Raw genomic sequence first — 17,616 nt, 5'->3', positions numbered from 1 at the left:
TATGGTCGAGGGATGGGAGGCCGTGTTAAATGCAACCCAAAATACAAGAGATTAAAGTGGGTCGGCAATAGTAGAAATCGATTCTTTTGTGGACAAATTTTTAGGCTACAAGTAGATTCTTTAAAGGATAGAGTGAATAGCTTCAAATCACGGATTCTTTTGCCACTCCAAATAAAACACATTATAGTATCCACCATTCCACACGGAAAGTGACGAAACCAAACCGTGTTGCATGCAAGACTTCCAAAGAGGCCGCGTCCCAAGTAGGTCAATGCAATGCGCTCCGCTATCGGGAGGATATATCCCCAAAACAGCCAAATTGCATGGAAACTTCGTCATGAGAGCGCAGAACCACTCAAAGGCACCTCCACTGGTTGAGCGCGACCAATCCCCCATAGCCATTGACTCCACCTCCTCACTCTTCTAGTCTCCTTGTCCCCCACTAGCCGCATGCAGCCTCGATCTTCGACCAGCGATCGAGATGGCAGAGGCGGTGGCTGGCTGGCTGGTGTGCCCAATCATCAAGATCGTCATCGAAAAGGCCGCCTCTGATAGAATCAAGTTGATGGGCGACAGTGTCCCCAAGGTGCTCGAATGCCTCTAGAGCACACTGGTCCATCTCTAGACCATGGCGAGGGCTGTCCACCTGCGGGGCTCCTCGGATAGGTGCCGGAACCTCCGTGTGTGGCTGCAACAGCTCATGGACGCCGTGTACGAAGCCCAAGACGTCCTTGACGACTTCGACAACTCGGACTATAACACCTCTGGTGTTATGAGCTTGCTTAGCACCATGATTTAGGCCTAAGTAAAAATTTTTGTAAATGAGTTCATCGAAGTTAAAATTTTAAAAACCATCTTTTCGCGTCAACGGTAAAAATCAGAAATTATATTTTAAAGCGTTGTTTGTGGTGATTTGTTTTGCGCAAAAGAATTACATAACACTTTAATATTTTGTTCCATGGCTTGGTACGAATATGAGCTATCGCATCCGATATTTTTTTATGTGAGCGGCAGTCGCACCGAACATTCAAGCAACAGCAGGTCCTTTTTCTTTTCCCCGTTCTATCTCACGCGCCTGCTTTTTAATGCCTCTTGCAGTGTTTTCCTAAACGCTAAACGGTAAACAGTCGGTCACCTACCGTTTAGCCATTATTCGGGCTAAACGGTCCACTAAACGGGCTAAACGGTTAATTAAACGGGGTAAACGGATGATTAAACGGAAACGGCGCACCACCGTGTAGCGTGTACACGGCGTGTACACAGGCTACACGGCCGTGTAGGCGAACAGTGGCCTCTTGTCTTGTCTCTTTGCCTGCCTTGCGTGGTCTCATCCTTGCCTGCCTCCGTTGTCCGTCGAACTAGTGACCTTGGTGTGCCGCCCTCGCTGGCACTGCCCTACACACGCTTTGGCCGGCTGCCCTCATGCGCCTTAAGCTGAGGCCAAGCTGCTGTCTGTCTCTGCTTGTCCTTGCTGCCTGCTGCTACTGTCTATCTCTATGCCGAGGTCAAGCTACTGCTGCTGTCATGTACTCTTCCTTTCTTTTTCTGCAGTCGAGGAGCCCAGCTCAGCTCGCCCTCCCCGCTCACTCCCTTGGTCCCTCTGCTTGTCTCTGCGACGGGCCACATCCGTCATCGGCCACTGCCCACGAAGGCACGCCCGTACCCGCAGCACGTGTCCTCCTTCCCCGCGCTGGAGTCACTGCGCCTCCCTCCCTGCTCCGCTACCACCATGGCTGCCTCGTGTTCCTTCCCCAGCCCCGTTGCGCCCTGTAGCGCCACCGTGGCCACACCGAAGTCGCTCACCATCGCTGTCCCTTCGCGTGTGCGCACCGAGCGCACGACCGGGCCGCGACCGCTCGCGCCTATGGCCGAGAAGGCCGTAGCACCCCGCCACCTCCCCTGTTTACCCGCTCCTCCGTGTGAGACGCTGGCACCCCCTCCTTTTCCTTCCCTCGGCGCCGCTCCACCTTCGAGCACATGGCCTGCACTTCGGCGGTCATCACCAGTGAGGCAACCACGACGCCTTCCTATGCACACTCAGCCACGTTGAGCCATCCGGTCGCTTTCATCCACGCCAGCCCACCCTTCTGCTGATGCCACCGCGGGTTCTGTCTCCATAGCACCACCCTAGTCGGGGGCGCGCTAGGTTCTCCTAGGGCCAAAGAGACTGCCCTCGCCAGCCGCCGTCGCCTCGGTGCGCCGTGTCGCTCGTCCCGCCGTGGCCGCGCCATGCTAAAAGCTCTAGTTTGGTTTTGGTGAATTGATGAAACTCTAAGTGCTAACCTAGTTTATCAAGTGATCTTAAGATAGGTAGCATATTCTAAGTGGTGAAGCAAATGAAGATCATGACATGATGATGGTGATGCCATGGTGATGATCAAGTGCTTGGACTTGAAAAGAAGAAAGAGAAAAACAAAAGGCTCAAGGCAAAGGTATAAATGGTAGGAGCCATTTTGTTTTGGTGATCGAGACACTTAGCGAGTGTGATCACATTTAGGTTCGATAGCCATACTATTAAGCGGGGTGAAACTCATATCGAAATGCGGTTATCAAAGTGCCACTAGATGCTCTAACTCATTGCATATGCATTTAGGATCTAGTGGAGTGCTAACACCCTTGAAAATGTTTGTGAAAATAAGCTAACATATGTGCACAAGGTGATACACTTGGTGGTTGGCACATTTGAGCAAGGGCTAGGAACTTCACTGGATAGTCCAATGGTGCCACCGGCGCCCTAGACAGAAAAGGCAAAGGTCACTGAAAGTGATCGGAAGCTGGCCTCGGTTGGACCGGTGCGTCCGGTCAAGTGGAGCATGAAGACGCTGGCGTCGATCTCTGACCGGACGCTGGGTCACTTAGTGACCGGACGCTGGAGGGGTGCGTCCGGTCCTGCTGATATGGCAGTGCACAGAAGAGTCATCATGTGACCGGACGCTGGGAGCGTCCAGTCGACCACAGTAGACGAACTGCGCTGTGTACATGCCCAGACGTTGCCGATGGAGAGCTTGGCGCGGCGGCCGCAGTAGATGAACTGGCCCGTTGGAAACAACCAGACGCTGGGGCTCAGTGTCCGGTCACTTTGAACTGCTGCATCCGGTCATCACTTGACCGTTGAGATCGGGCGATCAACATTTGAAGTGAGGGGATACGTGGCACGCATCGCATGACCGGACGCTGAGGTCCAGCGTCCGGTCAATATGACCGGAGCGTCCGGTCACCCCGCGTTGTGCCCAGTGAAGGGGTACAACGACTATTTCGTGGGGGCTTCTATTTAAGCCCCATGGCTGGCTCAAGCTTACCCTCTTGGCTATTTGCATTGACATAGCAACCTTGTGAGCTTAGCCAAAGCCCTCCCACTCATCTCCATCATTGATTCAACATTTTTGTGAGATTGGGAGAGAATCCAAGTGCATTGCTTGAGTGTTTGCATCTAGAGACACTTGGTGTTTGTGTTTCACTGCGGGATTTGCTTGTTACTCTTGGTGGTTGCTGCCACCTAGATGGCTTGGAGCAGCGAGGATCATCGAGCGGAGGGTGGTGATTGTCTCCGGCTTCGATCGTGGTGATTGTGAGGGGTTCTTGACATTTCTCCGGTGAAGAGCCAAAAGGTACTCTAGTGGATTGCTCGTGGCTTGTGTTATCCTCATCTTGTGTTGGTTGTGCGGCACCCTATTGAGGGTTTGGCGTGTGATGCCAATTAGCGTGTGAACCTCTAAGTGAGTGAATCGCCACAACGAGGACTAGCTTGCCGGCAAGCAAGTGAACCTCGGTAAAAATTATTGTGTCATCATTTGATTTCGAGGTGATTGGTCTTCATCGATATTGATTCTTGTGATTGATTGGTTCACTCCACGACTCGGTGGTATAACCATCTTACTCACTCTCTTTTACATCACCGCAAACTAGTTGTTAAGCTCTTTAGTGTAGCTAGTTATGAGAGCTTGTTAGTTTGGTTAGTGTGGCTCTTTAGTTAGCCTTTGAGAGCACACTAACTTAGTGTAGTGATATAGCTATTGTGTGGATAGAAACTATATAAACTAGAATTGTGGTAGGTGGCTTGCAATTTTAGTAGGCTAGCGCAACACTTACTTCGCCTCATAATTGTCTAACCGGTTTGCTAAGTGTTGTTGTAGAAATTTTTATTTGGCTATTTACCCCCCTCTAGCCATTAGGACCTTTCACATGCATCGCTGTGCGGCCACCCACATGGGTGCATGGCCGTGGTGCCTCGAGCTGCTCATGGCCATGCCGCTGGCACCCACGGAAGCGGCGGGTGCCCTTGCTGCCTCTGCGCACCGCCTCCGTGCCGAATCGCCGTCGGCTGGTGATTTCCATCTGTGCGCTGCTTTGAGGATGATGAGAGGGATCTCGGGGTAAGGATTGAATAATTCTAGGGTGATTGCTGTAAATTGGATGACTCATATGAACAGTAGAGTACCAAATAGATAGAAGCGTAGGGACGTTTTTACAAAACTGCCATCGCGTTGGGCTGGGCCGCTCACGCCGTCCTCGCCTGGGCCTCTGGCCGCGCTCGTCCACGAGTGGGCTGGCCTGCTCGCACTGCCGGTCTGCTAGCGCTGGACTACGGTCTGCCTTCCGTCTGGGCCGCCCTCGCCGCGTCACGGGCCACGGCCTCCTGTGGACCGCGCGTGCGCCCGTCCACTAGGGCCACCGCACCTTTGCCGCGCGCTGTGCTTCTGCGGGCCACGCCCGCTGTGGGCCAGTTTGGTGGCCGTTGCCCTTTTAATTTTCTAAAAGTATGTGTTAATTTAGTCTCAGAAATAAACTGGTAAAATTCATAGTAAATCATAGAAAAATCGTAAAAATGCCAAACCAATTTTGTTAGTCTCCTAAAATCATGATCTACTTGTTAGTATATTTTGTTTACATAGTTTGATAATATTCTTGGAAGTTATATAATTGATTTAAGGTACTTAATATTGTAAAAAGATAACTTATAGGAATTATTGTGATAAATTGGTAATAGTGTTGGATCTAAAATTTTTACAGCAGACTTCTAGCAATATTAGGTACTCACTGTAATTTTTGGAGCTCCGGAATAATTAGTTTGTTAAATAGATAATGATGCCCTATTTCAAATAATGATTAAATCGATAGAATGAAATAAAGAAACAACTTGGGTTTGTATAACTAAAATATTTATTAGGAAATAATGCCTTATTCGACAACATGGATACGTAGATAAGTATGGTCATCGTTAGAACTAGCTTGTTAACTTGAGAGGCGTAAATCGTATTTTACGAATCACGGTTGCAGTTGATTAATTACGTCTTTGCATTGCATATCATAATAGGGACGTCGATGGATCGCGGAGTCGTCGGGAGATGCTGGAGAAATGGTGCTTTTGGAGATCGTGTCGCCATGATGGAAAACTAACTTCTGATTATATCTTACCCAGGCAAGCCCTAATGCATAACCCCTACTTTTCTGCACTTTAAATTATATTTGTGTATTAAGTTTTCAGGAGTTGAATGAAACCCACTTGCATATATATATATATATATATATATATATATATATATATATATATATATATATATATATCTTATGAGTCTTACTAGTATGACAGGATCGTGTAGATTGCAATGCTACAGGACTCCGGTAGAAGTCAAGTGATGGCTGTCACTCGCGAGAGATAGGAAATATATTATTAGATTATTATCACTTGGAAAATATAAATGGTGGAAAGGAAAAATGGTGACCAGGCAGGGATATGGTTTGGGTATTGGTGGGTGTAAGAGGTTGTGTCGTCGTGGACGCGGGGCATGGCTTGGTTACACTGCTTTCCCTGTCTATGTCGGTTAAGGACCGACCGTTGCATAAGACGCTAGGCAAGTCACAGATTTATTATTCTGAGCACATACTTGTGTATGGGCGCTTGGAAGACTTGTTACTCTCTTGTCGTGGATTCAGCTCTTTTTGGACCGACTGTCAGGGTGGTTTTTGGGTTATGAGGTCCTTGCACCGCACTGAGTCCAGGACTCAGGAGCGGGGGCTTGGAGTCCCAGTTTGGACGGGGACCTGGACACCCAGGATAGGAGGGTGATGGGTTGATCTTGCTTGTGCCCGGGGTACAAGCGGAGCGTGTGTTTTTGAGGTACCCAGCTGGGAATATTGGTTCGCGAATCGCCGCCGAGTCGGTATGACTTGTCTTAACTCTAGCACCGTAGTAAGAATTGGAAGGTGAAAGATAGAAAAAAGAAATCTGATTGCTTACCACCTGCTTGAAAGTAGCACATGTGCTTACATAGAATGGTTAGTTAATGAACTAATACGGCTATTAATAAAAATTGAATATAAGGACGCACGCTTAGTAATGCTTCCTGCAGATGCAATAAACCCACAAGCCAGATAGCCTTGCATATCCTTGGAGTCTTTTCTTTCCTCCTGTCGGGTAAGTCTTGCTAAGTACAATTGGGTACTTAGGGTTTTATTCCTCCTGTTGTAGGTGACAGGTGGATGTTAAAGCTGACTCTTATGTGTGGATTCCTCCTGGTGGGCTCAGAGAGGATTTTCTTTATGCTGCGATCATAGTTTTTTATTTATAACTCTCACTAAATGTTTTTTTATAAATGAAAGTTTATAATCTGTTGTCATAGTTTACATATCAATGCTTCATCATGCCATAAATAGATAATTGTTTTCGCTGTAATTCTGATTACATGTTTATATTCCGTTGTTATAATAATAAATATTATACTCTGATGTTGTATTAAAAGTGATGTACGAAATGGTTAAGAATGATGTAAGCTTTATTCTCTCATTTGTGATCCTGATGAAAAAATATGGATTTTCGAGTTCTCCCCTAGGGTGTGCCTGACGAAACTGTGTAATTTGGTGTTCTCCCTTGGGTGCTTAGTGTCTAATGGAAGATGAACACTCATGGGAGACATTAGATTAGGTGGTTCTGCCACACGGACCCACACTTATAAGTTGACAAATTGCTTGTTTGAGGACGAGGATGGGGAATACCTAGCCCCGACACAGGGGTCGGGGACGGGGAACAGGGGAATTTCTTGTGTCAGGACTCACGCGCAGACTGTTTTGCCAATACCCGTCAAGGATAACACCGTTGCCATCCAATTTTCATCATGTTGACCATGTTTGCAGGGTTCTAGCTATTTGTCCCTTTTTTGTTGCTTGTTGTGATTTAGGATCATTGCAGTGGGTGTGACTATAGTTCCCACTACTTTTACATATAGTTGTGATTATAAGGGTTATCATTATGGTTCTCTCCACTTTGCAACCTGTTGTGGTTAAAGGCCGCAACATACTAATGACCAAGTATCACGATAAGTAGAATCGAATCATCGGTGCTGGTTTTTTTGTTTCATCATCGCCTCGCACAGCGTGTAAATCCATGCCTGGTCAGGAGAGATGTTTGAGCATCGATTCGAAGGACACACCGGATGATGGCCCTGTTCAGTTTGCTGAAAAGTCATGGCTAAAAGTACTGTTCGCTAATTTATTGTGAGAGAAAAACACCGTTCATTCGTTAAAATAGTACGGCTCGTAGGACCAACGGACCGGGCCAATGTCCTCGTACACTGTAAATCGATGCCTGATCAGGAGAGAGAATGATCACTTATCTTTTGCCACTCCAAATAAAACCCACTGTAGTATCCACCACTCCACACAGAAAGTGACGAAACCAAACCGTGTCGCGTGCAAGACTTACAAAGCGGCCGCGTCCCGAGTCGGTTAATGCAATGCGCTCCGGTGCCGGGAATCGCACGGAAATTTCCCCAAAACAGCCAAAATCGCACGGAATTTTCCCCGTCATAGCTCAGAACCAGCCCCTCCAACTCCAGCTGGTTGAGCGCGACCAATACCCCACGGCCGTTGACTCCACCTCCTCACTCTTCTAGTCTCCTTGGTTCCCCACCAGCTGCGCGCAGCCTCGATCTCCGACCGGCGGCGGCGATCGAGATGGCGGAGGCGGTGGTCGGCTGGCTGGTGTGCCCGATCATCAAGATCGTCGTCGAAAAGGCCGCCTCCGACAGGATCAAGTGGATGGGCGACGGCGTCTCCAAGGCGCTAGAGCGCCTCCGGAACACGCTGCTCCATCTCCAGACCGTGGCGAGCGCCGTCCACCTGCGGGGCTCCACGGACAGGTGCCGGCACCTCCGTGCGTGGCTGCAGCAGCTCATGGACGCCGTGTACGAAGCCCAAGACGTCCTCGACGACTTCGACGACTCGGTCCCACACCCTGAATCCTCCGTCGTCAGGTTCGGCAAGCGGATCTTGGGCGCCGACGAGCGCGTCAACAGGCTCAAGGACGTCGTCGAGAAGCTGGAGGCCATCCACGCTGGCTCTTCGATGCTGCTGTCAGCCACGGAGACCATCGCGTCGGCGTCAGTGTCGCGCCAACCGAGCGGCAGCAACCACACGGGCCCTATGCGCCCGGACGAGGACGCCGTGGTCGGGCGCGAGAAGGAGCTGCAAGAGATGGTGTCCTGGCTCGTCGACACGCCCGACGCCGACGCCAAGCCCGTGTCCGTCCCCATCGCCGCGATCTGGGGCCATGGCGGGATGGGGAAGACCACGCTGGCGCAGCTCCTGTTCAAGGATCAGAAGGTAACCTCCGCCTTCGACCTCATGATCTGGGTCCGGCCTGACGCCAAGGACAACGAGTTTGAGCTCGCCAGGCAAATCCTGCAGTCCGCCAATGTCGACGTGCCAGACAGTATAAAGAGCTTCCACAGGCTACAAACTGACCTCCAGGAGAAAGTCTCGTCGCGCAAGTTCCTGCTGGTGATCGACGATGTCTGGAACAGGGAGGACATGGACATGAAGGGGATTGGCTACCGTGAGATGTGGGCTAAGGTGCTGGCACCCCTCAGGCACGGGGAGTCAACGGGGAGCAAGATTGTGGTCACCACAAGGCAAAAGATAGTGGTGACAGCGCTTGAAGCACGCGAGTTCTACTTGGGTGACTTGCCGGACAATGATATCTGGTCTCTGTTCACAAGGTATGCCTTTGGTGACGACAACATTGATGAGTGGTCTCCCGAGCTGCAAGGCATTGGGAGGAAAATCGCTGAAAAGCTCAGGGGCTCACCATTGTTGGCGAAGGCCGTCGGACAGATGCTGGGAAGCAACCGCAGGGAAGACTATTGGAGGAACGTGCTTGAGAAGGATGGCTTCGATGATATTTCCAAAACATTAGAGTTGTGCTACCAGAATTTACCAGAGCACCTGCAACCATGCTTTGCAATCTGTAGCTTGTTCCCGAAGAACTGGAGGTTCAAGCGCGATAAGCTGGTGAAGATTTGGATGGCCCTTGATTTCATCCAGCCAACTAGTGGGAAGGCCCAATTGGAGGATGTGGGAAGCAAGTACTTTGATCAGCTTGTGGAGAGGTCATTTTTCCATAGGCAAAAGCTGGGGCGTCGGAGGTACTATTACATCCACGACCTGATGCATGATTTGGCCGAGAAGATTTCTCGATTCGATTGCGAGAGAGTTGAAGATGCAAAGAAAGAGATCCCCAAGACAATCCGGCACTTATCTGTGTCCGGTGATAGTGATACGGTGGCGCAGCTCAAGAGCCGATGTGACCTGAAAAGATTGCGCACACTACTGATTCTCAAGAACCCTTCCTCTTCGTTGGATCAACTGCCAGCAGATTTTTTCACAGAGCTGAAAGGCCTTCGAGTTCTTAGTTTGGAAGGCTGCAATATCATTCGTCTATCAGAGAGGATTGGAAACCTTAAATACCTCAGATACCTGGCACTTTGCAAATCAACCACCAAGCTTCCACAAGCACTGACAAAGCTCTATCGTCTTCAAACCTTTAGTAGTCCTAAGGGATCTGGCCTTGAGGTCCCGGAAGATATTGTAAACCTGACACGTCTGCGACATTTGGACATGGATACATCCAAAATCACTGGCATTGGGAAACTGGTTCACCTGCAGGGATCAGTTGAGTTCCATGTTAAAAATGAAAAGGGCCATACTTTAGGAGACTTGGATGGTATGAGCAGTCTGCGTAAAGAGCTTCATATAAAGAACCTTGATGTTGTAACAAAGCAAGAAGAAGCCTGCAAGGCTGGATTAAACAGGAAGGAGAATGTTAAGGTACTGGAATTAGAATGGAACTCGACTGGTAAGAGTGTTCCCTCTGTTGAGGCTGAAGTTTTGGATGGTCTTGAGCCGCACCAATATGTTAAAAGGCTTATAATTAGAAGATATCATGGTAATAGATCACCAAACTGGCTGAGCACAAGCTTGAAGGAGAGCAACTTCTACTTCAAATACCTGCATTTGATCAACTGTAGAAAATGGGAGGTCCTGCCTCCTCTCGGGCAGCTTCCATGTCTCAAGGTTTTGCATTTGAAAGAAATGTGCTCAGTGAAAAAAATCGGCCATGAATTTTATGGAACCAATCCAATTGCATTTCCATATTTGGAGGAACTTGAATTTGATGATATGCCTCAGTGGGTTGAGTGGACCCAAGCAGAGAAGAGCACTGATATGTTTCCTAAACTCCGCAAGTTGAAGCTTTTGAACTGTCCTGAGTTGATTAAGGTGCCTCAGCTCCCTCTATTTGTGCGGAAGGTCTCAGTAAAAAATACAGGATTTGTTTCACAACTAAAACTATCCTCCTCTTCCTCGCCATCAAAAGCGCGCAAGTTTGCATTAGACACATGCTCTGCCACTGTCCTTACAAATGGCTTAATGCACAAGCAACAACTGGAATCAATTGCTATTTTGACTCTGAGGAACTGTCAAGATGTAAAGTTTGAAGAGCTTCATGTGTTGACTTCCTTAAAGAGGTTGCAAATATCTCATTCAAGCATAAATGATGAGCAGCTATGCACTTGTTTGAGGGGTTTACAAGCGCTTACCTGGCTGGAGATATCTAATTGCAACAACATCACATGCCTTCCACAGATGGAAAGTTCAGACTGCTTAACAAAACTTCATGAGCTACACATTCAGCAGTGCTCTGAATTTTCCTCTCTACACTCTATGCCAAGTTTTGCGGCACTAGAAAGTGTATTGATTGAAAATTGCTCCAAGATCACTGTGAAATCTTTCCCTACCAACTTCAACAGTAACACCACTCTGAGAAAACTGAGCATAATGAATTGTGCTGAGTTGGAGTCGTTGCCAAGTGGCTTCCCATCTTCTCTGCAAGTTCTTCATTTAATTGGGTGCAAACCAAATTTGATGAACCAACTACAACTCAAGGATGGACCAGAATGGGATAAATTAGCTAGTATTCCCATAAAACAAATCCGTTGATTGGAAGCTTTTATGCAGATCAACAGGTATATCCTGTACCATTAGGAAGTTGTAGTTGTTTGTCTCATCATTATTGAGAATGTCAGCTTTCTTATGAAATAATATTTGTAATCAGTGAGAATGTGAGATGTAGAACTTTGCCCTCTGCAGTCATGAGTTGAGAATGCCAACTTTCTTATAAAATGATAATTGATACTCTCTCCGTCCTGTAATATAGCGCACTCAAGCATTCAAAATTTGTACTCAAATATAAGGGGTTGTAGCCTTCTAGGGATAGAAACCAGTTTTGCATTAAATTATTTCCACTTATTAGGCAATCACCATTAATCATGTTGATGATAGCATTTAATTAAGAAACAAAGTGACAACACATGCATCTTTTGTGTTCTCGCTTAATATCTTCTATTATAATTCTTAGAATGCACTATATTACAGGACTGATGGAGAAAATCAATGAGACATAGCATTGTGCCCTCTGGACTGACAATATGCACCTTCGGTTAACAAAAATTAGATACGAAGCTGACGGTGCCTTCTGGATATATGCTGACAATATGCACCTTCCGTTCAAAAGGTTTTCAGAGAAGAAGCTGACTTCCGTCACAGTGATGCTAACAATTTGTGTCTGAATGAAATCCTATCGTGCAGGACAAAGGATGAAAGGATACCGAACGAAGCATAGTTACCGACAGCTTATTCTCAGATTGGAACTGTTGTTTAGTGTTTTGAAACTGTACTGTAATGCACTCGTGTCTGCGTACCCATATTGGCTCAAGTATCATTTCATTTATATTTCTGTCAAATATGGTGTTGTCACCTTCAGATTTGTAAAATCTCATATCATGAGATGACATTTTGCGTACAACTCGTACAAAACCGTGCATTTAAACCAGTCCCATCACCCGTGTATCGATGAGGGAAAAAGTCTATTTAACCCCACCTTTCATACATGCTCTACTTCACCCTCCCAACTACCTCTTGAATTTTCCAAAACCGCCTATTTTACCCCCCGGACGTTATTTTGACAGCGGATTTACTACAGTAACAATGGTTTGCTACAGTAACGATAGTTGCTGCAGTAATGTTTTGTTTGAATTTTCTTTTTATTTTGGGTGAATCTTTGAAAAAATCACAGTAAATCATAGAAAAATCATAAAATAAAAAATCTAATTTTGTTGGACTCCACATGAGTAGATCTACATAGTGAATATATAATATGGTATGCTTTAGTACAAAATTTTTACTGTAGCCTTAGATTAATTGGAAAATCTAATTTTATCTGTAATTAATTGGAATAATTCATAGCTGCAGCTTCTATGGTCCAATTGTGGTGAAATTTTTATGGTACGCTAATTATTGTATGCTTGAACTATAGTAAAAATTTTGTACTCATTGGACTATGTATAACTTAGTTATAGATAAATTCTAATTAATTACAGACAAAATTGGATTTTTCAATTAATCTAAAGCTACAAAAAAAAATTTGTACTAAAGCATACCGTATTATATATTCACTGTGTAGATCTACTCATGTGGAGTCCAATAAAATTAGATTTTTCATTTTATGATTTTTCTATGATTTACTATGATTTTTCAAAAATTCACCGAAAATAAATAAAAAAAAAGAAAATTCAAAACCGCCGGCACTGTAGCAAAACCGCCGAGGGGGTAAAATAGACGGTTTTAGAAAGTTCAGGGGGTAAAACAGACGGTTTCATATTTGGGGGGTGAAATAGACCAAGTATGAAAGGTGGGGGGTTAAGTAGACTTTTTCCTATCGATGAGCTTCCACATGTCAAACCCTAAGTTGGACTCTGATGCAGTTTCCTGAGCTGTGAAGACATTATTTATCCCTCAGCAAAATCAAATTTGTTCTTTTACGACAAACCACAATATGGATTGTTCTTTCCATTGTAAAAAAAAAAGCTACCTTCTAATCTCCTTTGCAAAACAAAAATACCTATACTGCTGCCTTATTCGCTTCGCTGAAATTTGGCTTATGTTGTTGCTTACGCTGATTTGCTGTGAGAGGAAAACGCTGTATGATCGCTGAAAAGTACTGCTGAAGTAGTGTTGCAGAACAGTTGCTAAAAATTTCATGTTTAATAACTACTACTAACCCCTGGCTACAACACTGAAACAGACATATTCCCTCCGTCTTAGAATAGACGACACTTTAGCTATGAAAAATTCATAGCTAACGTGTAGTCTATTTTAGGACGGAGAGAGTACCCCTAATTCTACACCCCTGACTGACTCAAAAAAGTGACCCAACTATCACTCGGTATATATATTCCAAGCCCCATCTAAGGTTTGTTATAGAACCAAAAAAAAAATCAATTTCTTTAAAAGCAAGTTGCATTTGTTTCGGTTCATACTACCATTTCTACTGTATTCTACAGGGCAGTGAGTGCTATTAAACGGGAAATTTTTGAGGGCTCAATAGCTCCTTTGTAGCTCTTTTTTTTCCCCCTAAACAGGCCTTATCTTTGCTATCAGACATTCAGACCCCTCACATTAAGGAGGCACTTGCTATCCACATTCCACAATGACCTATGGAAAACTGAATCCTATGCATAGGATCACAGAATAGAATCCACACGCCATCAAAGCGAAACTGCATCCGGAATGTAACCCAAAGTATCATATCTTTACTTCTTTTCTTGTGAGAAAGGAACAATAGTGAATGCGATCAGTTTACTAGTGAAAAATAAAAATGGTATACCTTACAAATGGGAAATAAAAAGGAAAAAAAAACAAAATAACAAAAAATAACAGACTATACATGTTTGTCAGGATACAAAAACCAGCAAAACTGGAATATAGAGAGCTTAAAAGACTGCCAAGTGCCCAACATGGGATCAGCAAACAAACCAACAGGTAACAGTTTAAAGTTCTGAAGGATCAAGGATGTGAACAGCTAGATTCTTGATCCACCAAATTGGAGTTATTCTGACACAGACACCAAATCACAGAGACAGGTTTGAGTTCAAACAAATTCTAGAGATTGAAGTTGTTGAGTTGCTCTTTCCTTGGGAAAAAAAATCTGCACTTCATGTCTGCTCCTGGGATTTGTTTGTAACGTTTGATTCTGAAAGCACACCAGAATGCTGGTTGTTAAATTAACCAAATAACCTTGCAGGTTAGTCCTTTATCCCATAACGCTGTCTCCTAAGAGGAATAGAGTTCAACTCTTATGTGTAGCCTTACACATCAACCAAGGCCTTAATTGACCTTACTCCACAGCATGTTTTGGATGTTTAACTGTAACAAGTTTACTAACACGGCCAAGATGATTATCATGGAACAACAATATAGGTATACCACGCACCTCAAGTTGTTTAAGCCTGTATATACTCTTGGGAAGTTTGTTCGTTATACCACTGAAAGCTAGGTAATGGAGATGAACCAACTGACTAATAGTTTCAGGTAATTCTGCAATATCAGATTCACTAAGATCCAGGACCCGCAAGTTCTTAAATTTGGCCAAAAGTTTCCTAGGAAAATGACTTGAGGATAATGATGGGCTTCTGAGAACTAACAATGTCCACAGCCTTCCCAGCCTGTATTTGCTCTTCAGCTGTGGTAAATAATCAGTTGAGATAGACAGGTGACGAACTGTTGGTGGAATCACAACAGGAACATCCTCATTAATTTTCATGCAATCATGAGCAGAAAACTGTTGCGCCAAAGTGTGCATTAGGTCATCCAGTAAGTAATACGTTTGCTGGTCTTTATTTGCAGTCCCAAAGAAGGACCGTGATAGGAGATCATCGAAGTACCTTTGCCCTAAATCTTCCATCCCTTTCCCTTCATCTGTTGGTGGTTGAATGAAACCGAGAGCCATCCACATTTTGACCAAATCATAGCGATTAAACCTCCAGGTCGTTGGAAATATGCTGCAATACGCAAAGCAGCGCTGGAGGTGACTCGGCAAGTGTTGGTAACTGAGTTGGAGGGAGGAGATAATGATATTATCACTAATTTCTGTGTTCATCAGTGCTCTCCATTTCCTTGTGCTCCTGGTGCTACTTATCATTTGCCCAATAGCTTTAGCAGCTAAAGGTGATCCCTTAACATTTGCAACAATAGCTCCTATAACCTCTTGCAACTCAGGTGGAAAATCCATCGGTTGCCCACCCAAAGCAACTTCCTTCAACAGCAACCAACAATCACTGCTTCTTAACCTGTCAAGAGAAACCACATGACCCGCATTCAGAACCTCAGCTACTAGCTTCATCCGAGTGGTCACCAAGACCTTGCTCCCGATTGCCGCAGATCTAAGTGGCGCTAACACTTTCTTCCACATGCTCCTATTCTCTTTCTCGGTTTTACCCTCATCAATCCAAACATCATCAAGTACCAGGAGGAACCTCTTAGATGCAACCAATTTCTCAAGCTCCTCCTGCAAACTATCCAAACTGGCCAGACCATCATCACACAGTGTATCATCTGCACAACCAATGGACTGTAATATCTCCCTGGTGAGCTGGGCCTCATCTGATCTATCCCAGACGCAGACCCAAGCTCTCATATCGAACCGCGCTTCGATTCTCGCATCGTTGTACACGCACTGAGCAACCGTGGTCTTGCCGATGCCTCCATGGCCAACCACCGCAACAACCGGAGCAACCGAACGGCATGTTTCCTCGCAATCATCGACGAGCCTGGCGATTATGGAGTCGCACTCCTCCCCACGCCCGAATACCTTCCGCTCCGCGAGCACGGAGCCGGTTACCCGGTTCGGCGACCGCACACCGCATCCCGCCGCGGCGCTGGCCCTGCTGGGTCGCAGCCGCTCCGAATTGTCGCGGGCGCGGTCGAGCCTCTCCGCCAGTCGCCTCAGCTTCCGTCCGGGGCCACGGAACGTGGCGTATACGCAGGCCAAGAGCGCGGGGCCGACCTGGCGCCGGCTGTGGAGCTCGTCTAGGATGTCCTCGGCGTCGGCCACCGCGTCCCTGAGCTCGAAGAGCCAGGCGTGCAGGTCGGCAGCTTGGGATCGCCGGGCGTGAGCTACCTCCAGCGCTCGAGCTCGCGGGCTACGGGCTGGATCCGGAGGAGCGCCGCCGCGAGGGCCCCCAGGGGGTTCCGGGGCCCGGCGGCGGCGCGCGAGAGGGCGCTGGCGCGATCGACGAGCGCGGCGACGTCCTGCAACACGGGCCACGGCGCGGGGGCGAGAAAATTGGAAATTTGCCCTCATGCCGGCTTCGCCCAAATAACATCTAAGTTCGCGGCTTTGCTAAAATACTCTTATTAAATGAGTTCAACCCGTTATAATGCCATTTTGAGATTTAAGTCTACTTTTAATATTTTTCACCTAAAATTTTAGCATAAACTGACCATTTTGCCCCTAAGCTTATTGACCCCTGCCCTCTCATCTCTCCCCCTCTCCTTCTCTGGCTCCCGTCGCCTCCCCTTCCTCTCTCCCTCTCCCTCTCTCTCCCGAGGTGGCGGCGCTGCGGCAGGCCCTGAATGCGGCGGCCTCCCTGCGCTGCGCGTGGCCGTGGGCCCCGGTGGCGGGCGAGCCCGGCTTGGCGTGGCACGCCGCTGTCGCGCCGCCTCTCTCTCTTCTCCCTCTCCCGGTGTGCAGGCGCACCGTATGGGCCCGCCGCGCTGGCCGTCCTCCGACGAGGTGGCGCGCCGCGACGGCAGTGGCGCAGCCCGGGCGGCCCCCCTCCCCTCTCCCTCTCCCTCTCCCTCCGTCTTGATCTACCACTGTGCCGTGCGCGCGCCCGGCGCAGGGCAGGGCAGAGGCATGGCCTTGCAGGCCAGTCGTCCTCATCTTTCCCCCTCTCTCTCCTGCTGTGGCCGCTCATGGTGCTCGTGCCCCGGTGCCGGTGGGTCTCGGCGGTGCCGCGGTTAGCACAGAGCAGTCTCATGTGCTTCCGTTTCCTCTTGTATTTTGGGATTTTGCTTTTGCCTCTCTGATTCGTCCCTTCGATGACTTCAATTCGTGTTCTAGGGTTTGGCCTAGAATGCCTGTTGTTCCAATGTTTGCCTTCTCTGTGTTTATCTGTGAAAGGACGGCACCAATTGGCAATGACACTACTTATCTCAAAGATGAAAAAGTCTCCATTGATGAGATCAAATTAACACCTCTGTGTGGGATTCAAGGGATTGTGTCTGTGGTTTTATTTTTGCAGCTTTTTTCTCAGTTTTTCCATCCCCCGTTCTTGCTTCGATTTTTCATTTTAAGACCGATTTAGTTCGTTCTTTTTTGCTTAGATTTGTGCTATGACATGAGTTGATGCTACCCCTTAAGTGAATTTGATTGAATCGAGTCGAGCACGAAGAAATTGAACGAATTTTGTTTTTGGGGAGTTTTTCGTGTTCTTGGCCGTGATC

At 47.1% G+C, this 17,616-nt stretch overlaps 1 protein-coding gene and 1 pseudogene across 2 annotated transcripts; one reads left to right on the top strand and one right to left on the bottom strand.

The window, feature by feature from the left end:
- Positions 1 to 7,688: 7,688 nt before the first annotated feature.
- On the top strand, positions 7,689 to 12,087 carry LOC136511681 (putative disease resistance RPP13-like protein 1). Of its 2 annotated transcripts, none has more exons than XM_066505724.1 (2): positions 7,689 to 11,297; positions 11,786 to 12,087. In XM_066505724.1, exon 1 carries the CDS (start codon positions 7,951 to 7,953, stop codon positions 11,269 to 11,271), a length of 3,321 nt encoding a protein of 1,106 aa, XP_066361821.1. In that variant the 5' UTR covers positions 7,689 to 7,950; the 3' UTR covers positions 11,272 to 11,297; positions 11,786 to 12,087. The 2 variants fall into 2 exon arrangements, with proteins under 2 accessions (XP_066361821.1, XP_066361820.1); XM_066505723.1 differs by having other exon boundaries at positions 11,707 to 12,087.
- Positions 12,088 to 13,950: 1,863 nt separating this feature from the next.
- LOC136510942 (putative disease resistance protein RGA3) lies at positions 13,951 to 17,150 on the bottom strand (annotated as a pseudogene).
- Between the last annotated feature and the right edge of the window lie 466 nt (positions 17,151 to 17,616).

This window comes from Miscanthus floridulus, chromosome 16 (genome assembly GCF_019320115.1).
Source record: "Miscanthus floridulus cultivar M001 chromosome 16, ASM1932011v1, whole genome shotgun sequence".
Classification (NCBI taxonomy): Eukaryota; Viridiplantae; Streptophyta; class Magnoliopsida; order Poales; family Poaceae; genus Miscanthus; species Miscanthus floridulus.
The sequence above is the reverse complement of the archived record's forward strand: the minus strand, read 5'-3'. Positions and strand labels throughout refer to the sequence as shown.

Bases quoted from the DNA above. Each gene is read 5' to 3' on its own strand.
- LOC136511681 (XM_066505724.1), top strand. From the start codon at position 7,951: ATGGCGGAGGCGGTGGTCGGCTGGCTGGTGTGCCCGATCATCAAGATC.